Here is a 19289-nt window from a genome sequence, read left to right as displayed (position 1 = left end):
CAGTACATTATAGTGGGTGGATTCCATAGCTACCGTTATAGAACAATTTGCAGCACAGTGACATCACCAAATGAATCTCAAAAGACTAACATTCAGAGGCCACACACTGCAGATATACAATTGTGAAGCAGTAGAGGTTTACGTGCTAATCTTTTAAATCTTTTGTGTACACTGCTTGCAGCACCTGCATGATTTTTTTTGGCATCTATAGGATTGCAAGAATGGAATCAAGCTAATATTATAACACCTGCGCAATGTTAATTATCAACAAGCTCAGGGCAGCTGCACTCTCTCAATGCGCCTCCTGATGATGTCTAACTGAGGGACGAAAACCCGTACCATTAGGGGCTCTCCGAGTCCATACATGGATAGCATCGGTTTCCGCCTTCAGAATGGCAGGCAGTGGCAGTTATTACAGGCAGATGACCCCTGGGTGTCGGGGAGGCACTTAACAATGTGAGTAGCTTTTATTATGTGTTGATGTGTTTTAATAAAGATGTTTTTGCGCGATTATATCCCTCTCTGCTTTATATACATGTTGAGCCCCAACTGGTCTGTGGAAAAGGAAACAGCATTAGGGACACCTAGCCACATAAAGCGGAGCTTTGGAAAGCTTTTGTTGGATCCCTTTTGGCATAAGCCATAAGGGTCAACTACATTTGTTGAGTGTGGACCCATTGGGGTTGGGGCACAGCGCACATGGAGTGAATTGAAGTGGAATAGCATGCTGAATGGTCATTTTAAGAGCACTGGCATCAATTATTAGAGGATGTGGTTAATCTATACATCAATCCATTTTTTCGATGAAAACTTTGCACTTGCTTATCACAAAAGACTTTCTTGTATGAATGTTTAATGAATATTTTTTTATGGAGTCACAGACTGCACTTTAATTCAGGCACTGGCACTTTTTGGCACATTTTACTTAAATTATATTTGTATCAAACATTTTCCTTATTTAATACCTTCATTGCTTTTTTAGGTTCTTATGTTTTTGGATATATCAAGCACATGTAGATGTAAAAAAAAAGAGTAGTGCACTTTATACCATTTGTCTCCTACAAAAATTGGAGCCAGGTGCTGGGACAATATAACTCCAGCACGCATGTCCTAGGGTTACATTATCAGACTCCCCCCCCCCCCCATAAAGAAGTTCTGGAGAAGATGGCAACAGCAGTGACCGGGATGTGACAGAAGCTTGGACCTGCCTGTGTGAAACTTGCACATGTTGACCAGAGCCCCCTCATTCGGCTGGTGGTTCAGTCTCACTTTAGATATATAATGGCCTAAAATGGCTAATAATAAAAAACCTACTGTAATAAACATGTACACTTACAGTAGCTTCATATCAATTGGAAGACAGCACAAAATATTTAAAACTTTTAAAAATGTATGTATAGTGCTGACAGCTCTTTGATGTAAAGTCTATGACTTTTATGGGTCATCATTGCCAGATACCTATACAACTGATCTTGCATAATAAATAAAGTTATGTTAAAAGTAAACACATTACATAGCTTTATGAAATACAATTTAAATTTCAGAACACCAAATACATTTTTATATGATAGCTTTATGAAACCTTGACAAGTAAAGTCAAAAGTGTAAGCACCCCTCTAAGCAAGGATATTACTCAACCTTCTTGATGAAACATTGATTTAAATCCATAAGAAAACAGCATTTGGTGAGATGAAACCCAAAATCAATTTGCTCTTTCCAGTTAAGAAAAAAAATCAATTCCCCCACTTGAAACTGTGCAGAGAAATGCCTTCCCTGCTAGCATGCGGTCTGCTGCACTACAATTCAACCCTCAGCACATTTACGAAGCAGCCTGTTTGTTTTCTAAATAACTAGCTGTCACGATATATATAAGGGAGATTTCAAAAAGCTCAAATCTGACGCCTGTGTTTATTGGTTGAACTAGATGGATTTGTGTCTTTTTTGAACCTGACTAACTATATATGTAACTAAGTAACTATGTATTGTATTAACAAGAAACCATTGCTGGGTTTAACTACTTGCCGCCCGCCATATAGCAAAATGATGACGGCAAAGTGGTATCAATATCCAGACCGGACATCATATGATGTCGCCAGGATAACAAGCTGCTGCGCGCCCCCCCACCCCCCCCCCCGAGGCGCACATCGCGGCGATCGTTGTTGAGGTGTGTCAGTCTGACACACCGTAACACCGATCTAGGTAAAGAGTCTCTGACGGAGACTCTTTACCGTGTGATCAGCCATGTCCAAACATGGCTGATCACAGTGTAAACAGGAAGAGCCGTTGATCAGCTTTTCCTCATTCGCATCTGTCAGACGCGAGTAGAGGAGAGCCGATCGGTTGCACCTCTGACAGGCAGGGTCTCTACTGATTGATTATCAGCACAGCCTCCCCCCCCCCAAGGATGCCCACACTGGACCACCAGGGACGCCACTAGGACCACCAGGGATGTCACCACCATTTATGCCACCCTAGACCACCAGGGATGCTAATCAGTGCCCACAATGGATGCCAATCAGTGCCCACAATGGGCATCACTGATTGGCAGGCATTATTGTTTGGCACTGATTGGCATCCATCCATACCATCAATTAGTGTACATCAGTGCCACCTATTGATGCCTATCCATGCCCATCCGTGCCACCTATCAGTGCCCATCCGTGCTGCCTATCAGTGCCCATCTGTGCCGCCTATCAGTGCCCATCTGTGCCGCCTATCAGTGCCCATCAGTCTCACCTATGTGTACCCATCAGTGTTGCATATCAGTACCACCTATCAGTGCCCATCAGTGCCGCCTATCAGTGCCCCATCAGTGCCGCATACTAGTCCCATCATCAGCACCCATCAGTGCCACCTCATCAATGCCACCTCATCGGTGCCGATCAGTGCAGCCCCATCAGTGAAGGAGAAAATGTACTTATTTATAAAGTTTTGTAACAGAAACAAAATAAAATTTTTTTTTTTCAAAATTTTCGGTCTATTTTAAATTTGTTTTGCAGAAAATAAAAATCCCAGAGGTGATCAAATACCACCAAAAGAAAGCTCTATTTGTGGGAACAAAATGATAAAAATTTAGTTTGGGTACAGTGTTACATGACCGCGCAATTGTCATTCAAAGTGCGACAGCGCTGAAAGCTAAAAATTGGTCTGGGCAGGAAGGTGTATAAGTGCCCTGTATTGAAGTGGTTAAGGGCTCATGCACACAGGACGTTTTTTCAGCTGCTGTTAGGGGTGCTTGACTTTTTTTTAACTGCCTCTAAAAGCCCCTCCATGTTAGCCTATATGTCCATGCACACATAAACTGTCAGAGGCATTTGGAGGCATAAGTGTTTAGGGCAGTAGAAAAAAAAAGTCAGCCTGTGCTTCCAGGAGCAGTAAAAATGAGCTGGAAAAAGAAAAACACCAAAAAATGCGCTTAAATGCGTCAAGTTGCATTTGGCTGCATTTAGAAGTGTTTGACCCTTTTAGGCGTTTTTATATTATAGGTAGTGTTATAAATAAAAAATGCCCAAAAATGCTAACGTCAAAAAACGCGGTAAAACGCACAATAACTCTGTAAAAACGCGGCTAAACGCGATTTTAACACTGCTGTAGCGCTGGGATTTTTAAAACGTCCTGTGTGCATGAGGCACAATTAAATGGAGTGTATAGTGTGCTTAATGTCTTTTTTTTAACCACTTGTCGACCAGCCGCCATGATTATACTGCGGCAAGTTAGCTCGTTCCCGCAAATCGCCATAGGTGTACGTCGGGGGGAGCCAATGCGCATGGTTGGCGGCCGCGATGTCCGCTGGCCACCCGCGATCGCTCCACAGAGAGCTAGAACTGGGATCTGTCAATGTAAACAAACAGATCCCCAACAGGGGAGTAGAGAATGATCGTCTGTTCCTAGTGATCAGAAACAGCGATCTCTTTCCTCCTCCAGTCAGTCCACTTCCCCCCACAGGGAACACTTAACCCCTTGATCGCCCCTAGTGTTAACCCCTTCCCTACCAGTGACTTTTACATAGTAATCAGTGCATTTTTATAGCACTGATCGCTGAATAAATGTCAGTGGTCCCAAAAAGGTATCAAAAGTGTCTAATCTGTCTGCCGCAATGTTGCAGTCACGCTAAAAATTGCTGATCACCGCCATTACTAGTAAAAAAAAAAATAATAATAAAAATGCCATAAATCTGTGCCCTATTTTGTAGACGCTATAACTTTTGCTTAAACCAATCAATATACGCTTATTGCGATTTTTTACCAAAAATATGTAGAAGAATACATATCGGCCTAAACTGATGAAGACATTTTTGTATTTATTTTTTGGATATTTATTATAGCAAAAAGTAAAAAATATTGTTTTTTTTTCAAAATTGTTGGTCTTTTTTGTATATAGCTCAAAAAATAAAAACCGCAGAGGTGATTAAACACCACCAAAAGAAAGCTCTATTTGTGGGGGAAAAAAAATTTGTTTGGGTACAGCGTCGCACGACCACACAATTGTCAGTTGCCTTATCGCAAAAAATGGCCTGGTTGTTAAGGGGGAAAATCTTTCAGTCCTTAAGTGGTAAAGATAAGCAGTTTTATAGATTACTTAGGTTGCACTGCAAAGGATTTCTTTTCTATATTTAAAGCCCTTATTTCTGTGAATAGTAAGAGATTATATACAGTATCTCACAAACGTGAGTACACCCCTCACATTTTTGTAAATATTTTCTTCTATCTTTTCATGTGACAATACTGAAGAAATGATACTTTGCTACAATGTAAAGTAGTGAGTGTACAGCTTGTATAACAGTGTAAATTTGCTGTCCCCTCAAAATAACTCAACACACAGCCATTACTGTCTAAACCACTGGCAACACAAGTCAGTACACTCCTAAGTGAAAATGTCTAAATTGGGCTCAAAGTATCAATATTTTGTGTGGCCACCATTATTTTCCAGCACTGCCTTACCCCTCTTGGGCATGGAGTTCACCAGAGCTTCACAGGTTGCCACTGGAGTCCTCTTCCACTCCTCCATGACGACATCACAGAGCTAGTGGATGTTAGAGACCTTGCGCTCCTCCACCTTAGGTCTGGAGACATGCTTGGCCAGTCCATCACCTTTACCCTCAGCTTCTTTAGCAAGGCAGTGGTCATCCTGGAGGTGTGTTTAGGGTCGTTATCATGTTGGAATACTGCCCTACGCCCCAGTCTACAAAGGCAGGGGATCATACTCTGCTTCAGTATGTCACGGTACATGTAGGCATTGATGGTTCCCTCAATGATCTGTATCTCCCCAGTGCCGGTGTTCTGACAAGAACGTTCCACTCGGCGGATAAGTTCCCCCTCAACTGTGCAGGCGCTGCGCCTGCGCAGTAGGAACCGGCGGAAATAGCCGAAGCGGAATAGCTGAAAATCAGCTGTACTCGGCTCTTTTAGATTCCCCCTCTCGGTCCACTTGGATGGTGGGGAAGGAACCTGGACCTAGGGCGCAGGTGCCGTGTACAGCTGATTGAAGAGTTTGAGCTTCGGCTATCTCCAACGGCTGACAGTAGTTCGTACTGCGCAGGCGCTACACCTGCGCAGTACAGGGGGAGAACTTATCCGCTTTGGGAACTTTCTCGGCAAGACACCGGCAGCACTCATGCAGCCCCAGACCATGACACTCCCACCACCATGCTTGAATGTAGGCAAGACACACTTATCTTTGTACTCTCCACCGAGTTACCGCCACACACACTTGACACCATCTGAACCAAATGAGTTTATCTTGGTCTCATCAGACCACAGGACTTGATTCCAGTAATCCATATCCTTAGTCTTCTTGTCTTCAGCAAACTTTGTGGTCTTTCTTGTGCATTATCTTTAGAAGAGGCTTCCTTCTGGGACTGTTGTCCCAGAAGGAAGTGTGTAGTATATGCAGTGTGCAGTGTATGGTCTGAGCACTGACAGGCTGACCCCCCTCCACCCCTTCAACCTCTGCAGCAATGCTGGCAGCACTCATACATCTATTTCCCAAAGACAACCTCTGGATATGACACTAAGCACGTGCACCTAACTTCTTTGGTCGACCATGGTGAGGCCTGTTCTGAGTGGAACCTGTCCTTTTAAACCGCTGTATGGTCTTGGCCACCGTGCTGTGGCTCAGTTTCAGGGTCTTGGCAAACTTCTTATAGCCTAGGACATCTTTATGTAGAGCAACAATTCTTTTTTTCAGATCCTCAGAGAGTTCTTTGCCATGAGGTGCCATGTTGAACTTCCAGTGGCCAGTATGAGAGAGTGAGAGTGATAACACCAAATTTAACACACCTGCTCCCCATTCACACCTGAGACCTTGTAACATTAACAAGTCACATGACACCGGGGAGGCAAAATGGCTAATTGGGCCCAATTTGGACATTTTCACTTAGGGGTGTACTCACTTTTGTTACCAGCGGTTTAGACATTAATGGCTGTATGTTGAGTTATTTTGAGGGGACAGCAAATTTACACTGTTATACAAGCTGTACACTCACTACTTTACATTGTAGCAAAGTTTCATTTCTTCGGTGTTGTCACATGAAAAGATATAATAAAATATTTACAAAAATGTGAGGGGTGTACTCACTTTTGTGAGATACTGTATGCGTGAGAACACCCACGTTTGTTGATTATATATGCAGTCTGTACTTTCTGCTTTGCAGTGCTGCAAAGTGATTGTGTATCACTGCTCATTTTTATAATAGAACAACATACGTATTTGCCAGCACACCATGGATCTTCAAATAACATCCAAAGGTTTTATTCAAAGCAATCACATCACAGCGGAAGAGTTGCCCCTTTGGACGTTACTTGAAGATCCATAGTGTGCTGGAAAATGTACATTGATCTATGAAGTTTCCAGTCCCCAGCTGGCTGTTGCTGAAGCACCCGCTATCCTTTACCTACTCCAGGAACTCGTGCTACTGGCATATTGATTTTCGTTTTTATCATGGTTGATGTACTAAAGGCAAATTCACTTTGCAACGGAAGTTGCACACTGCAAGAGAGTTTAGTAAATGTGGTAAAATTTTACTTTTCTAAGAATAGCCAATCACAGGGAAAATTAAACATTTTAGCCTGCACATAATTGGAGGTTGAAAGTCAGTAGAGCTTCCCCTCAATTTTACTTTATATTTAACATAGTAACTTAAACATGGAAAAGCAAACTTTAAATGTAAAATTTGTGGAAGTCATAAGAAAATCATCATAATTGTCCTTCACATTGTTGCCCTTATATCAAATTCGTAAAATTAACATACAGTGGAAAATAGTGATGCTACTTACTGTGTTAAAGTTTGGGAAAAGGCCAACACTAGGACTGTTATCCATTGGAAATGATACAAATGGTTTGATATCCAGGGATGGCTGCATCATGAGACTTGGGGTTCGTACTAGCGCAGGGAAGGTGGTGGTATGACATGTACTTCCTGCAAAATACAAAATGATCAATTATATATTCCATCTCACATGTACAAGTAAAAGAGGTACAACTGAGAAATTACATACAGTAGACTTTGTATATATTTCCAGGTAAATCCACATGTAAAATACATACCTTATCTATTCACCTCTGCCCTACACCTTAGAGGAGAGCCACAAGTCCTTAACGAGGTGACAAACATCAGCCTTACTACACTTGTTTACAAGCACTGAACTTATTCTCTATGGAGAAGAAACGCTTGAGAGGGGATATGATTTCAATTTACAAATACCATACTGGTGACCCCACAATAGGCATAACACTTTTCCACGAAAAGGAGTTTAATAAGACACGTGGCTACTCATTAAAATTAGAAGAAAAGAGGTTTAACCTTAAACTACGTAGAGGGTTCTTTACTGTAAGAGCAGCAAGGATGTGTAATTCCCTTCCACAGACAGTGGTTTCAGCGGGGAGCATCGATAGTTTCAAAAAACTATTAGATAAGCACCTGAACGACCACAACATACATATATATACTGACATATAATCACACACATGGGATGGACTTGTGTCTTTTTTCAACTTCACCTACTATGTAACTATGTAACCTACTTGGTAATATACACAATACCAAAAAGACTGCTGATAATGCAGAGAAAATGGAAAACCGGCCATACATGGATCGAAATTCCACCAGTTCAGCAGGGACCGGACGAATTTTGATCCATGTATGGGCACCCTGGACAAGCTGATGTATTTATCGACTTGTGAACAACCAGCCTGTCGAGGTTTTCCTGAAAGATTAGTGTCGCCGGTTATTGCCGGCAACACTAATCGAGTTCTGCCAGCAGGGAAGGGCTCCATCCCGGCAGAACACAATGGCGCTGTGGGATGGAATCAAGCAATTTTCAATTTCGATATTGAAATAGCATAATCTAAGGCCTACCTAAGGGCAGGTAAGGCTTCTGCTAGTTTTGTCTGGGGCATAGCTGTGCGCAGCCTATTGTATTAGGGTGTGCACCCCAAAAATCAAACAGACATGCCTTTCTCTGCAGCCTCAGCTGCACGGGACAGTTAATGAATGAGAAGTGCTCTGTGCTGAGCGGCTTCCTGTTCATCCACAAACTGAATATAGTAAGCATAGTAAATACAGTTTTCTATGCTTCCGTTATGAATGGACACAGTGAGTGAGTGTATATACTGTGTTCATTTAGAAAAGGAAGGGGTTGTTAAATTACATACTAGCCCCTTCCTTAGCTGTCCATCCTGAAAACATCCTCCAGGGGGAGAGGGGAGCAGGGAGGCCAACAGAACTGCAGGGCAGGGGGGCCAACAGGAAAGGGGGAACCCTGGCAGTAGGGGGAATCGGCACCTCACATAGTGACTAAGGTGTGCCCAGGCACACCTGGCACACCCCTGCACATGCCCATGGGGGGGGGGGGTTATAAGACATATTCCCTCATATCTAGGACAAAGACAGGCAGCCAGGGAACCACCCGGAGGATCAAGTTTGCTCTATACATGGCTGCCAGACCTTATTGTATTTCTGAGAACCTGTTGATATATGTCAATTTGTACATAGGTAATATTGCATCCATACAAGAAGATTCCCAGGATTCCACTGTAAAGGAGGTAGGGGGGTCCATTTACCAAGTATTTTTTTTTAGCATAGTATAATAAAAATTATAAATCAAAAGTTTGGTATAGCGAGGTCGCTGTTCATCATCCTAAATGCCGAATAAGGCTAATTCCGCCCACAGCGGTAGGGACAGCTGCAATCGAGGATTAATGCAGTCAAAGATCGCAATAATGCGTATTAGTAATGCAGTCAAAGATCGCAATAATGCGTATTAGTTTAGTGTCACTTTAAGGGGCACAGGGATAAGAAGGAATTGTGAGACGACTGGGCTATACTGCTACCTACAGGAGAATTGGACACTGGCAAACCAAAAAGCTGTTAGTCAGCCAGGTATTACCCCACCAGCTTCAGTTTTTTGCTAGTGTCCTAGGAGAATGAGAAAAGCAACCCCATCTAAAAGCCATCTATTTTGATGATGTTCATCTCATGTTGCAATCACTAATGTCAATAATACCGCCCCTATATCTCTTAATTTTATTTATAAAACTAACTTTTGATTACTATCTGTTCTGCACGTCCATCTTGCTAGGATCCTTTTCCATGATAAGGTGCTACTGGCTACCCAGAATGCACCTCCCGATCTCGCGCATGTGCATTAAACCCACGTTGCAGAGCAGGAAACGTCTCTGGCTATCTCGCGATGATGAGCTCCGGCGATCCCCACTGACTCCTGAGAATCATGACATACATCTCCCAGGAGCCAGTGTGCTGCAGGACATTATGTACCGTATATACTCGAGTATAAGCTGAGTTTTTCAGCACATTTTTTTGTGCTGAAAATGTCCCCCTCGGCTTATACTCGAGTCAAACACTTTTCTGCAGCAGAGAATGACATTTTCCAAACCAAATTTAGGGCCCCGTATCTCAGGGTCACCTAGTGCTAGGAACCCAGTGGAATTAGCACTACAACATATCCCATAGCAGAGGTTCCCAGCACCATTTGGTCCCAGTTTTTTGTGGTAAAATTAGGTGCCTCGGCTTATATTCGGGTTGGCTTATACTCGAGTATATACGGTACATCGCCGTGGAGGGGAGAAACCGGAAGGGACACAAAAAACCTTGGAAACCTGGTAAATAAACTGAAAATAGAAAATGCCCAATTCAGACATTATGGCTAGTTGCAAACCTAATGAGGAGAAGATTAAAAAGTGGGTGGAACTCTGCTTTAAAGTGACAATACATTTTGGTACTATAGTTTTATTGCTCTCAGTCTTCTCCAAATTCCTTTTTTTTTCTGCTGTGATCTAACTTCATGTTGAAGGCTACATTTGTTCTCCATGGTCCCACTGTACGCAGGAACATAGCCCCTCTCCTGCTCGCTCCATAGATAGACTAGGGACTGTGGACTATGAGATGTGTAGTGTGCATAGAGAAGTGCACATGGCCGCAACAAACATGCATTACTCATTCCAAACAAATTGAACTGGGAAAGGATGAGGTTGGGGATCTCATGGGGGATGTTATAAGGAGGCAGAAAAACACAGCAAGCTCCACTTTTCCTCCTACTCCCCCCCTCCTCTACCACATTTGGAATGTCTTTTTTTTGGGGGGGGGGGAGGGGAGCAGATACCTGACAGGTTCCCGATCTAAGTGGAAGTTTGGCCCTCCTCTCCACACCCCCCCTCCCCCAGCCTTTTGGGACACCTTACAGGTGCCAGGAGACTGCAGGACCAATCACCGGGCACACCATGGCTCGTGCAAGCTCGGTGGGCAGCCATCTGTGAAGCCTGCAAGGAGTCAGCTGCCCTTATTTAAGATCCCGGTGCCTGCAGCCAAAGACCGGCAAAGAACCATGAGGGCATTGGATGCTGGACGCTGGATTCTGGGACAGGTAAGGCTGGCCATGCATTATACAATTTTCATACAATTTTTTGTACAATTTTCTTTAGATTTACATTCAACTATGTATTGCAAGGGCCTGCCTGATTGCATACAATTGAAAGTGTTGTTTAGTCTGACCTCATATTATATGGTTTTTGGTAAATCTAAAAGAAAATTGTACAAGAAAATTGTATGGCCAGCCTAACTGCCGGTTCACACAGGGGCAACACGACTTGCAAGGCCGACTCACAGAAGCAACCTGCACCTGACTTCAGCGGCGACTTGCAAAACGACTTCTGTATAGAAGTCAATGCAAGTCGCCTGAAGTCACCCCAAAAGTAGTACAGGAACCTTTTTCTAAGTCGGAGCGACCTGAGTCTGGTTCTGTAGTACAGAACGGGGCGTGACTTGTCAGGCGGCTAAGTCTGTGTGAACCGGGGCTAAGTGTGTGCTTTTTAAAAGTCAGCAGCTACAGTATTTGTAGTTGCTGACTTTTACATTTTTGTTCACAGGGTGGAGCTCCTCTTTAAGTAGTGGATGTATATGGATTCTTTTTGGAGAATAAGGATATAATTTAATGTCACTAAATGATTGATAATGATTGATTAAGAAAACTTTTTTTTGGAAAAAAGGGGAATTTTATAGTACACAATGCTTTAGCAAACTTTATATCATTCAGATAGGGTTTAGAGCTCTTTAACCACTTCCAGGCCACCCTATAGCAGGTTTACTGCCCCTAGTAAAAGCAATACATACAGCACATAAAAACACTGGATAGGCAAAGAGATAACTCCTTAATCGCACAAGATGTTTAACCCTTACCAGTCAGTGTCATTAGTACAGTGACAGTGCATATTTTTAGTACTGATCACTGTATTAGTGTCACTGGTTTCCACGATGTGTCAAAGGTGTCAGTCAGTGTCTGATTGTCCGCCGCAATATTGCAGTCCCACTATAAGTCACTGATCACCGCCATTACTAGTATAAAAAATAAATAAATAAATATTCCATAAATATACACTATAATTTGCAGATGCTATAATGTTTATGTAAACCAATCAATATACGCTCTTTAACCAAAAACAGATAGCAGAACACATATTGGCCTAAATTTATAAAGAAATTCGATTTTTTACATTTTTTTATTGGATATACGGTATTTATAACAGAAAGTAAAAAATATTGGGGTTGATTTACTAAAGGCAAATCGACTGTGCACTTTGAGATTTTTATTTTTTGTCCTATAAACAAAAAAAGACTGCCAATTTAAAAAAAAACAAAAACAAAGGGATTGATATACTAAAGGCAAATAGTGCAGTTACCCTCTGCAAGTGAAGTTGCTCCAGAGCTTAGTAAATGAGGTAAGGCTTCACTTTGCAAAGAATACCCAATCGCGTGCAAGAAAAAAAAAAAAACAGTATTTTTGCTTGCACATGATTGGATGATGGAAATCAGCAGAGCTTCCGGTCATTTACTAAGCTCTGGAGCAACTGCACTATTTGCCTTTAGAATATCAACCCCTTTGTTTTGTTTTTTTTTAATTGGCGGCCCATTTTTATTTATAGGACCAAAAATAAAAACCGCAGTGCTGATCAAATACCACCAAAAGAAAGCTTTATTTGTAGGAAAAAATGACATAAATGTTATTTGGGTACAGCATCGCACGACCGCGCAATTGTCAGTTAAGATAATGCAGTGTCGTATCGGAAAAAGTGGCCTGGTCATGAGGGGGGGTAAAACTTCTGGAGGTCAAGTGGTTAATAAAGTAATCTGTACTTTTTTCATATGGCGTTCTGTTTACTAAAGCCTTTGAATCTGCTCAGCACATACATACATTTTCACAAAACCAAAGTATCCCGTGAAGAACATGTAGCATTTAGGTGTCAGGTGCAACGCTAAAAAGGGCAAGACATGGAGCCATGTTTTTCTTTTACAAAATGAGCCGGTTCTAAACATTTGAAAACTGCATGTCACCAATTAATTAAGCGGAGAAGTATTATTTTTAACACAAGGTTGCTATGTTGCACAGTTTGAAAACAAGTGCAGTCCTTTCAGAGAAGGAGAATTCCCTAAAGGGAGATTATTATAGGAGTAACAAAGTGATGATTGGGTTATTCTGGGAAGAGAAACTTATCTGTAGCTCCCTTGGCTTTGCAGACAAAGAATGCACTATATTTAGGATGCAGCGCACAACTTTAATTATAAGCAACTATTGGAATAAAACGTGAGCAATCAAGTAATATAAAAGAACTGAAACATTCATTATTGGGACATTCTCGAACAGCAAGGAAAAATAATGCAAAGTAATTGACTTCCTTGAAGAGATTCAATACCTTTTTAAAACTAAAACTTGCATTTAACAAATACATTTTTCTAATAAAATGCGTGCCTGCTAGATAGGAATTGTTCTGCATAATTAAGCCCTGGTCACATGACTCCTTCATTACATAACCACTCTGAAAACAGGCGATGAAGAAAAATAATCAGCATCACAATTTTGCTCCATTAAAAAAAAATGTGATTGTGCTTTATAGACATTGAAAATGCATTAGTAGGAAATTCCTCGTTCAGCTCCTCGGCCCCCCTCCTCTTTATCTATCAGGAAGTCTTTGAAACCCAGCAAACTACATCTGTGCCCAGATATCTACCAGATGCATGGCAGCTCCATTCCACACTACTGACAGCATGTACGTTTCTGATATTATTTGTAATAAAGTGGAACAAATGCAAATACCTACCCTTCAGTAAAGCTATGCATGTATTCCAAATGTATTTACAGCATATATTGGTAATATTGTTTTAATGATTAACTTAAAGTGTATTTCCACTTTTGCATCCAAATTGGGATAACACCTGCTTTTTATTTGTTACATGCCCCCAATCACATAGCATAACTTAAAGCGGTTGTATGCCCAGAAGAAAAAAAAAAACAAAAAACAAAAACCTATAAGGCAAAGGCATAATGAGCTAGTATGCACTGCATACTAGCTCATTATGAAATACTTACCTTAGAATGAAGCCCCCCGCACCGTCTCCCAGTCACTGCTGAAAAGGCTGACATTTTGCCTCGCCGATTCTTCCGGGTTCGCGGCTACGGCGATGTGAGTGGCCGGAGCCACAATGACGTCACATGCGTGCCGCAGTCATCTTTCCGGCAAGGAGCTCTGATTTTCCAGCAGCATCCGCTGGACCTTCAGAGCAGATGCGCTGCTGATGTCAGCGGCTGCATGCAGGGTGAATATCTCCTAAACCGTACAGGGTTAGGAGATATTCATTTTACCTACAGGTAAGCCTTATTATAGGCTTACCTTTAGGTAAAAATGTGCTAAAGGCGTATAAAACTGCTTTAAAAACAATGAAAATTGCAGTTAAAAGCAGAAATAAAGTCCACTACATATTTTTTTTTTTTTTAAGGCCCCCCAGGTGGGTTATACCATAATGTACTAGTATGCACAGCATATTAGCAAACTTTGTTGCACATTCCTACCTTTTGTTATTCCGAAGAAATGCCTGTGTGCTTGTCCGTATCCATGTGGTAAAGTGAGTCTAATGGGAGTGGTTTCATAAGTATCAATCAGCTGTGCACCCGCAGGGCTCTAATGAGGAAAGCTGCTGGGCCTGCATCCCTTTAGATGTGTTCCTATTGGGAGTATCTTACCAAAATTTCTGTTGTAGGGGATGGCTGAAATCTGACTTGTATCTTAACCACATGCCGACCAGCACATGACGATGTACATCGGCACAATGGCACAGCTGGGCGAATGGGCGTACAGGTACGTCCCCTTTAAATAGCGGCATTGTGGCCTGCCGCGTATTCTGTGATTATGCCCGCGGGTCCCGTGTCGTGTCACGGAGTGGCAGAATGGAGAGATGCCTATGTAAACAAGGCATTTCCCCGTTCTGCCTAGTGACATGACAGGGATCTACTGCTCCCTGTCATTGGGATCAGTGATCGCTGTCATGTCAGTGGTAGCCCTCCCCCCCCCCCACAGTTACAATCACTCCCTAGGACACACTAAATCCCTTGATCGCCCCGTAGTGTTTAACCCCTTCCCTGCCAGTGTCATTTACACAGTAATCAGTGCATTTTTATAGCACTGATCCCTGTATAAATGACAATGGTCCCAAAATATCTATCCCCTATTTTGTAGATGCTATAACTTTTGCACAAACCAATCAATATATGCTTATTGCAATTTTTTTTACCAAAAAATATGTAGAAGAATACTTATCGGCCTAAACTGATAAAGAAATTTGTTTTTTTAAATATTTTTTGGGACATTTATTATAGCAAAAAGTAAAAAATATTGCTTTTTTTTTCAAAATTGTCGCTCTTTTTTTGTTTATAGCGTAAAAAATAAAAACCTCAGAGGTGATCGAATACCACCAAAAGAAAACTCTATTTGTGGGAAAAAAAGGACGTAAATTTTGTTTGGGTACAATGCTGCACGACCGTGCAATTATCAGTTAAATCGACGCAGCGCCGTATCGCAAAGAGTGCTTTGGTCAGGAAGGGGGTAAATCCTTCTGGGGCTGAAGTGGTTAAAGCGGTTGTATACCCAAAAAAAACAAACCAATGAATCAAAGGCATAATGAGCTAGTATGCTGTGCATACTAGTTCATTATGAAATACTTACCTTAGAACGAAGCCCCCGGTCACTGGCGAGAGAGCTGACATTTTGCCTCTGTGATTCTTCCGGATTTGCGGCTCCGGTGCTGTGAGTGGCTGGAGCCACGATGACGTCACTCTCGCGCATGCGTGAGGGAGTCTTCTTTTTGGCAAGGAGCCCTGATTTTCCAGCAGCATCCACTGGACGATTAGAGCGAATGCGCCGCTGAAGTCAGCGGCTGCATGCAAGGTGAATATCTCCTAAACCTTACAAGTTTAGGAGATATTCATTTTACCTACAGGTAAGCCTTATTATAGGCTTACCTGTAGGTAAAAATGTGCTAAAGGGGTATACAAACGCTTTAAGGCAAACTTCTGGGAAAATTGGTGAGCCAATCACACAAGCAGGAAATGATGTTTCAGGGGGGCGTTCTGTACACATTGTATGTACAGAACACCAAAAGGTAGCCATATTGCATTGTATTTTCAGAAAAATACAGAGCTACAAATTGCAAAGGAAAGGTCATTTTTAATAACATTCAATTACAATATGACTTGTGTCGCAATTGTATACACTATAATATTTTTTCCTTATTTGCTATTTTTGTTCCCCACAAAAGTGGAGTTACCCTTTAAGTAAATTACTTATCTTGTATAACTATACTTATATAACAGGGCTGCTTTAAGTAATACACCAACAAGCTCCCTTTTCATTTGCCACTGCTAGGAGGTATAATAAAAAAAAGCCTGTGGCTAATTGTAATTAGTGTGTCTGAGAAAGTGTTCTGTATTAGAATGCTTTCTGACCACATAATATTTCTTGGCTCCTAAAAAAAAAGTTGTAAAAGTATTATCTAGGCAGGATATTGGAGCAGATCAAAAAATGTCTAAGCAGGTAATAGAAACATAATGTATGCTTTAGCACATTCATCTAAGACTGGAACACAATGCTGCGGGCAGGCTTGCGGTTTCAGTGCACACCTTCATCCTACTTCTCTCTACATCACAGAAGGATATCAGAGATCTCTGCACCGTGCTAAAATGAACCGTGATTAAACTCAGCAGGTGATATATTGCCATAATATGAACTTACTATTCGGCATTGAAAACAATTAAACCTTGAAGTCAGTGATAGCAATAAGTTTAATAACATCCATCTGACATTCTAAGGCAATTTGTGCTTGTATACATCCATATCAATGGAACACCATTGCTTCTAATTACATGGCTGTTTTGATATCGGCAAGTGTAGCTTTCTTTGTCCATTAAGATATGCTGGTGACCTATGAGCTGTTACAAAGCACAGGAAGCATCTTTTTCATTTAGTTCTGGATGAAAAATGACGTACAAGGTATGCAAGCATGAAAGCCTGATTTATTTTGCTAAGTTAAAGTGTTACTAAACCTGTTGTTAAAAAATCTCCACTGCTGTCCATCCTCGCCGCAGCAAGATAAGTCATATCCTTTTTTTTGCATTGGCTATTGGGATACCAGTGTAATCAATCCCAGGAGTCAATGGGCATCCTCCGCTGCTAGCATCACGTTATTTTTAAACCGGAAATGACGCAATGCTAGGCTTCATTGCTACGGCCGTGATAAGTTCCCACTGCACATACGCGAGATTGAGATGTGCTGGCTGTGTAGCCAGCAGCACCTTATCCCGGAAGTGACTCCTAGCGGGCTTCAGATGCCCACACTCAGGATGGACACTTGCTGGATCAGGAGAGTACAGTGTGTACCAATCATTATCACTAACACAGAAAACTTTGTCAGATGCTGCAAATGCTGATTTTTAATCCATAATTGTTATTATCCATAATAACAGGGGTGATTTAAAACAAAAAAAAAAGCTGGAACAGGCTGGAACTCCACTTTAATCCTCTGCATTGTGTAAAAAGGCTGTTTGATCATGTATGCACAGATCCTCCTCTTATTCCACTGACTCCAAAACATGTCCAGATAAGACAGAGTTACTGGAGTCAGGCTGCACATCCTCAGTTTGGTGTGTATTGCTAGAGAGTTTTTTTTTTTCTTGAGAGAATGCATGTGATCAGCACAGGGCCAATCAGCACTGTCCAGACAGAGGGTCAGGGGTCCTGCATCCTGATAGGACAGCCAGTGCAGTATAAAAACTCCTCCTACAAGCTTTAACCAGGCACTGATAGAAGTCACAAGACTGCTTTATACTGCTGAAGAGAAAAGGTATTTAGCAGTTTATTTTTACTAAAATATTTGCATTTCCATGTTCTGTGTACTGTGGGAGACCAGATATAATGAATGCAGGGTCCTTGGTTTAGTAACACTTTAAAGCAACCAAATTATGACACTTTGAAGTCAAATGGAAAGTTACCACTTCCTGCACACCCTATTGATCAGTCACCCATCACAACGATGGGCCAATATGAAGGATAAGGAGTGGGGGGAAGGGCAAGTTTCAGCTTCACTAGCAAGTTAAACATTTGCACATTAGAGCACCCCAGAATTCGAACAGATGCCAAGATAGATACATTTTTGTCTTGTAATTAGTTTAGATGTAGATTTAAAGCATACCAGCCCATTCCATGGGCAACCAGCACAAGCCCAAAAATTCAAGAAAGACTTGGAAACTCAAGTAGCCATATTTAGTGAATACTGACTCCCACCAAATTTAAACTAGAACTATAGGCAAAACTTTTCTTTTAAATTTTGAATTAAGTAAGGGACGGTTATAAACCCTGTAAAGCCGCGTACAGACGGGCGAACTTTTCGACCGGACTGGTCCGACAGACTTTCCGACGGACTTTCAACGGACCTTTGACAGACTTCCGATGGACTTTTTAACGAAGGACTTGCCTACACACAATCACACCAAAGTCCGATGGATTCATACGTGATGACGTACACCGGACTAAAATAAGGAAGTTGATAGCCAGTAGCCAATAGCTGCCCTAGCGTCGGTTTTTGTCCGTCGGACTAGCATACAGACGAGCGGATTTCTGGGTCCGGCGGAGTTACGACGTAAAGATTTTAAGCATGTTCCAAATCTAAAGCCCGTCAGACTTTCGACAGAAAAAGTCCGCTGAAGGTCTGATGGAGCCCACACATGATCGGATTGTCCGTCGGAAAAAGTCTGCTCATGTGTACGTTGCATAAGGGTTTTTTGTCATCTTTGTCCATTGGGGAGATTTCCTTTCACTTTCTAACCCATAACCAAAATAGGAAATGAGAGGAAATCTCTGCAAATCAAGGGAATCTCTTGGGCCCCCAGGTCACCAGAACTAGTGTCCCCATTGGAAGATTTCCCCACTATTATTTTTCTGGGGACAAAATCCAAAATTAAGGATTTTTTAACTTTCATGTTCAATGATAATGGTACATAGGACAAATAGAGGGGGACACAGACAGCAATAAAACCCGACAGGGAGTTCTAATCCCTCTCCACTCTATCCAAAACTAAAAAATGTTTTGCATTTAGTTATACTTTAAGCAAATGTATGCTCACCTAATTAACCTGTTGTTAGCTATACTGGTAAGACCTGCAAGTCTTGCTATTGCAATGAAATACACACTTATTGCAATAGAGACAAAGAAAGAATCCTTTTTCACTTTTATTAATTTATTTTGTTAATAGAAATATATATTTGTTTAACCTAACATAGCTATTTAACCCTTTCAATAAATCAATGTAAGTCAAATGCAAATGAAAATTTGCAAATATACATTTACTTTTTTTGTTACTCTGTTGCCCCCTCAGAGTTCTAGTTCTGAGGACTTTAGTCCATTTTGCCAGTTCAAAATCTTGGGAGGATGCCAAACACAGGAGGGGTTATAT

The 19289-nt window shown here is 41.6% G+C and overlaps 1 protein-coding gene across 5 annotated transcripts in view; it reads right to left on the bottom strand.

Moving 5' to 3' along the window:
- Positions 1 to 19289, bottom strand: part of ZNF385B (zinc finger protein 385B) — an 849407-nt gene that overhangs the window by 238430 nt on the left and 591688 nt on the right. For all 5 annotated transcript variants that reach the window (XM_073633755.1, XM_073633753.1, XM_073633754.1 and 2 more), the window contains one exon: positions 7275 to 7417. In XM_073633755.1, coding sequence (XP_073489856.1) covers positions 7275 to 7417 — 143 coding nt within the window. The remainder of the gene's footprint in view (positions 1 to 7274; positions 7418 to 19289) is intronic.

The sequence above is a fragment of the Aquarana catesbeiana genome, linkage group LG06 (assembly GCF_042186555.1).
Source record: "Aquarana catesbeiana isolate 2022-GZ linkage group LG06, ASM4218655v1, whole genome shotgun sequence".
Classification (NCBI taxonomy): domain Eukaryota; kingdom Metazoa; phylum Chordata; class Amphibia; order Anura; family Ranidae; genus Aquarana; species Aquarana catesbeiana.
This window is presented reverse-complemented; position numbering and strand designations above follow the sequence as displayed.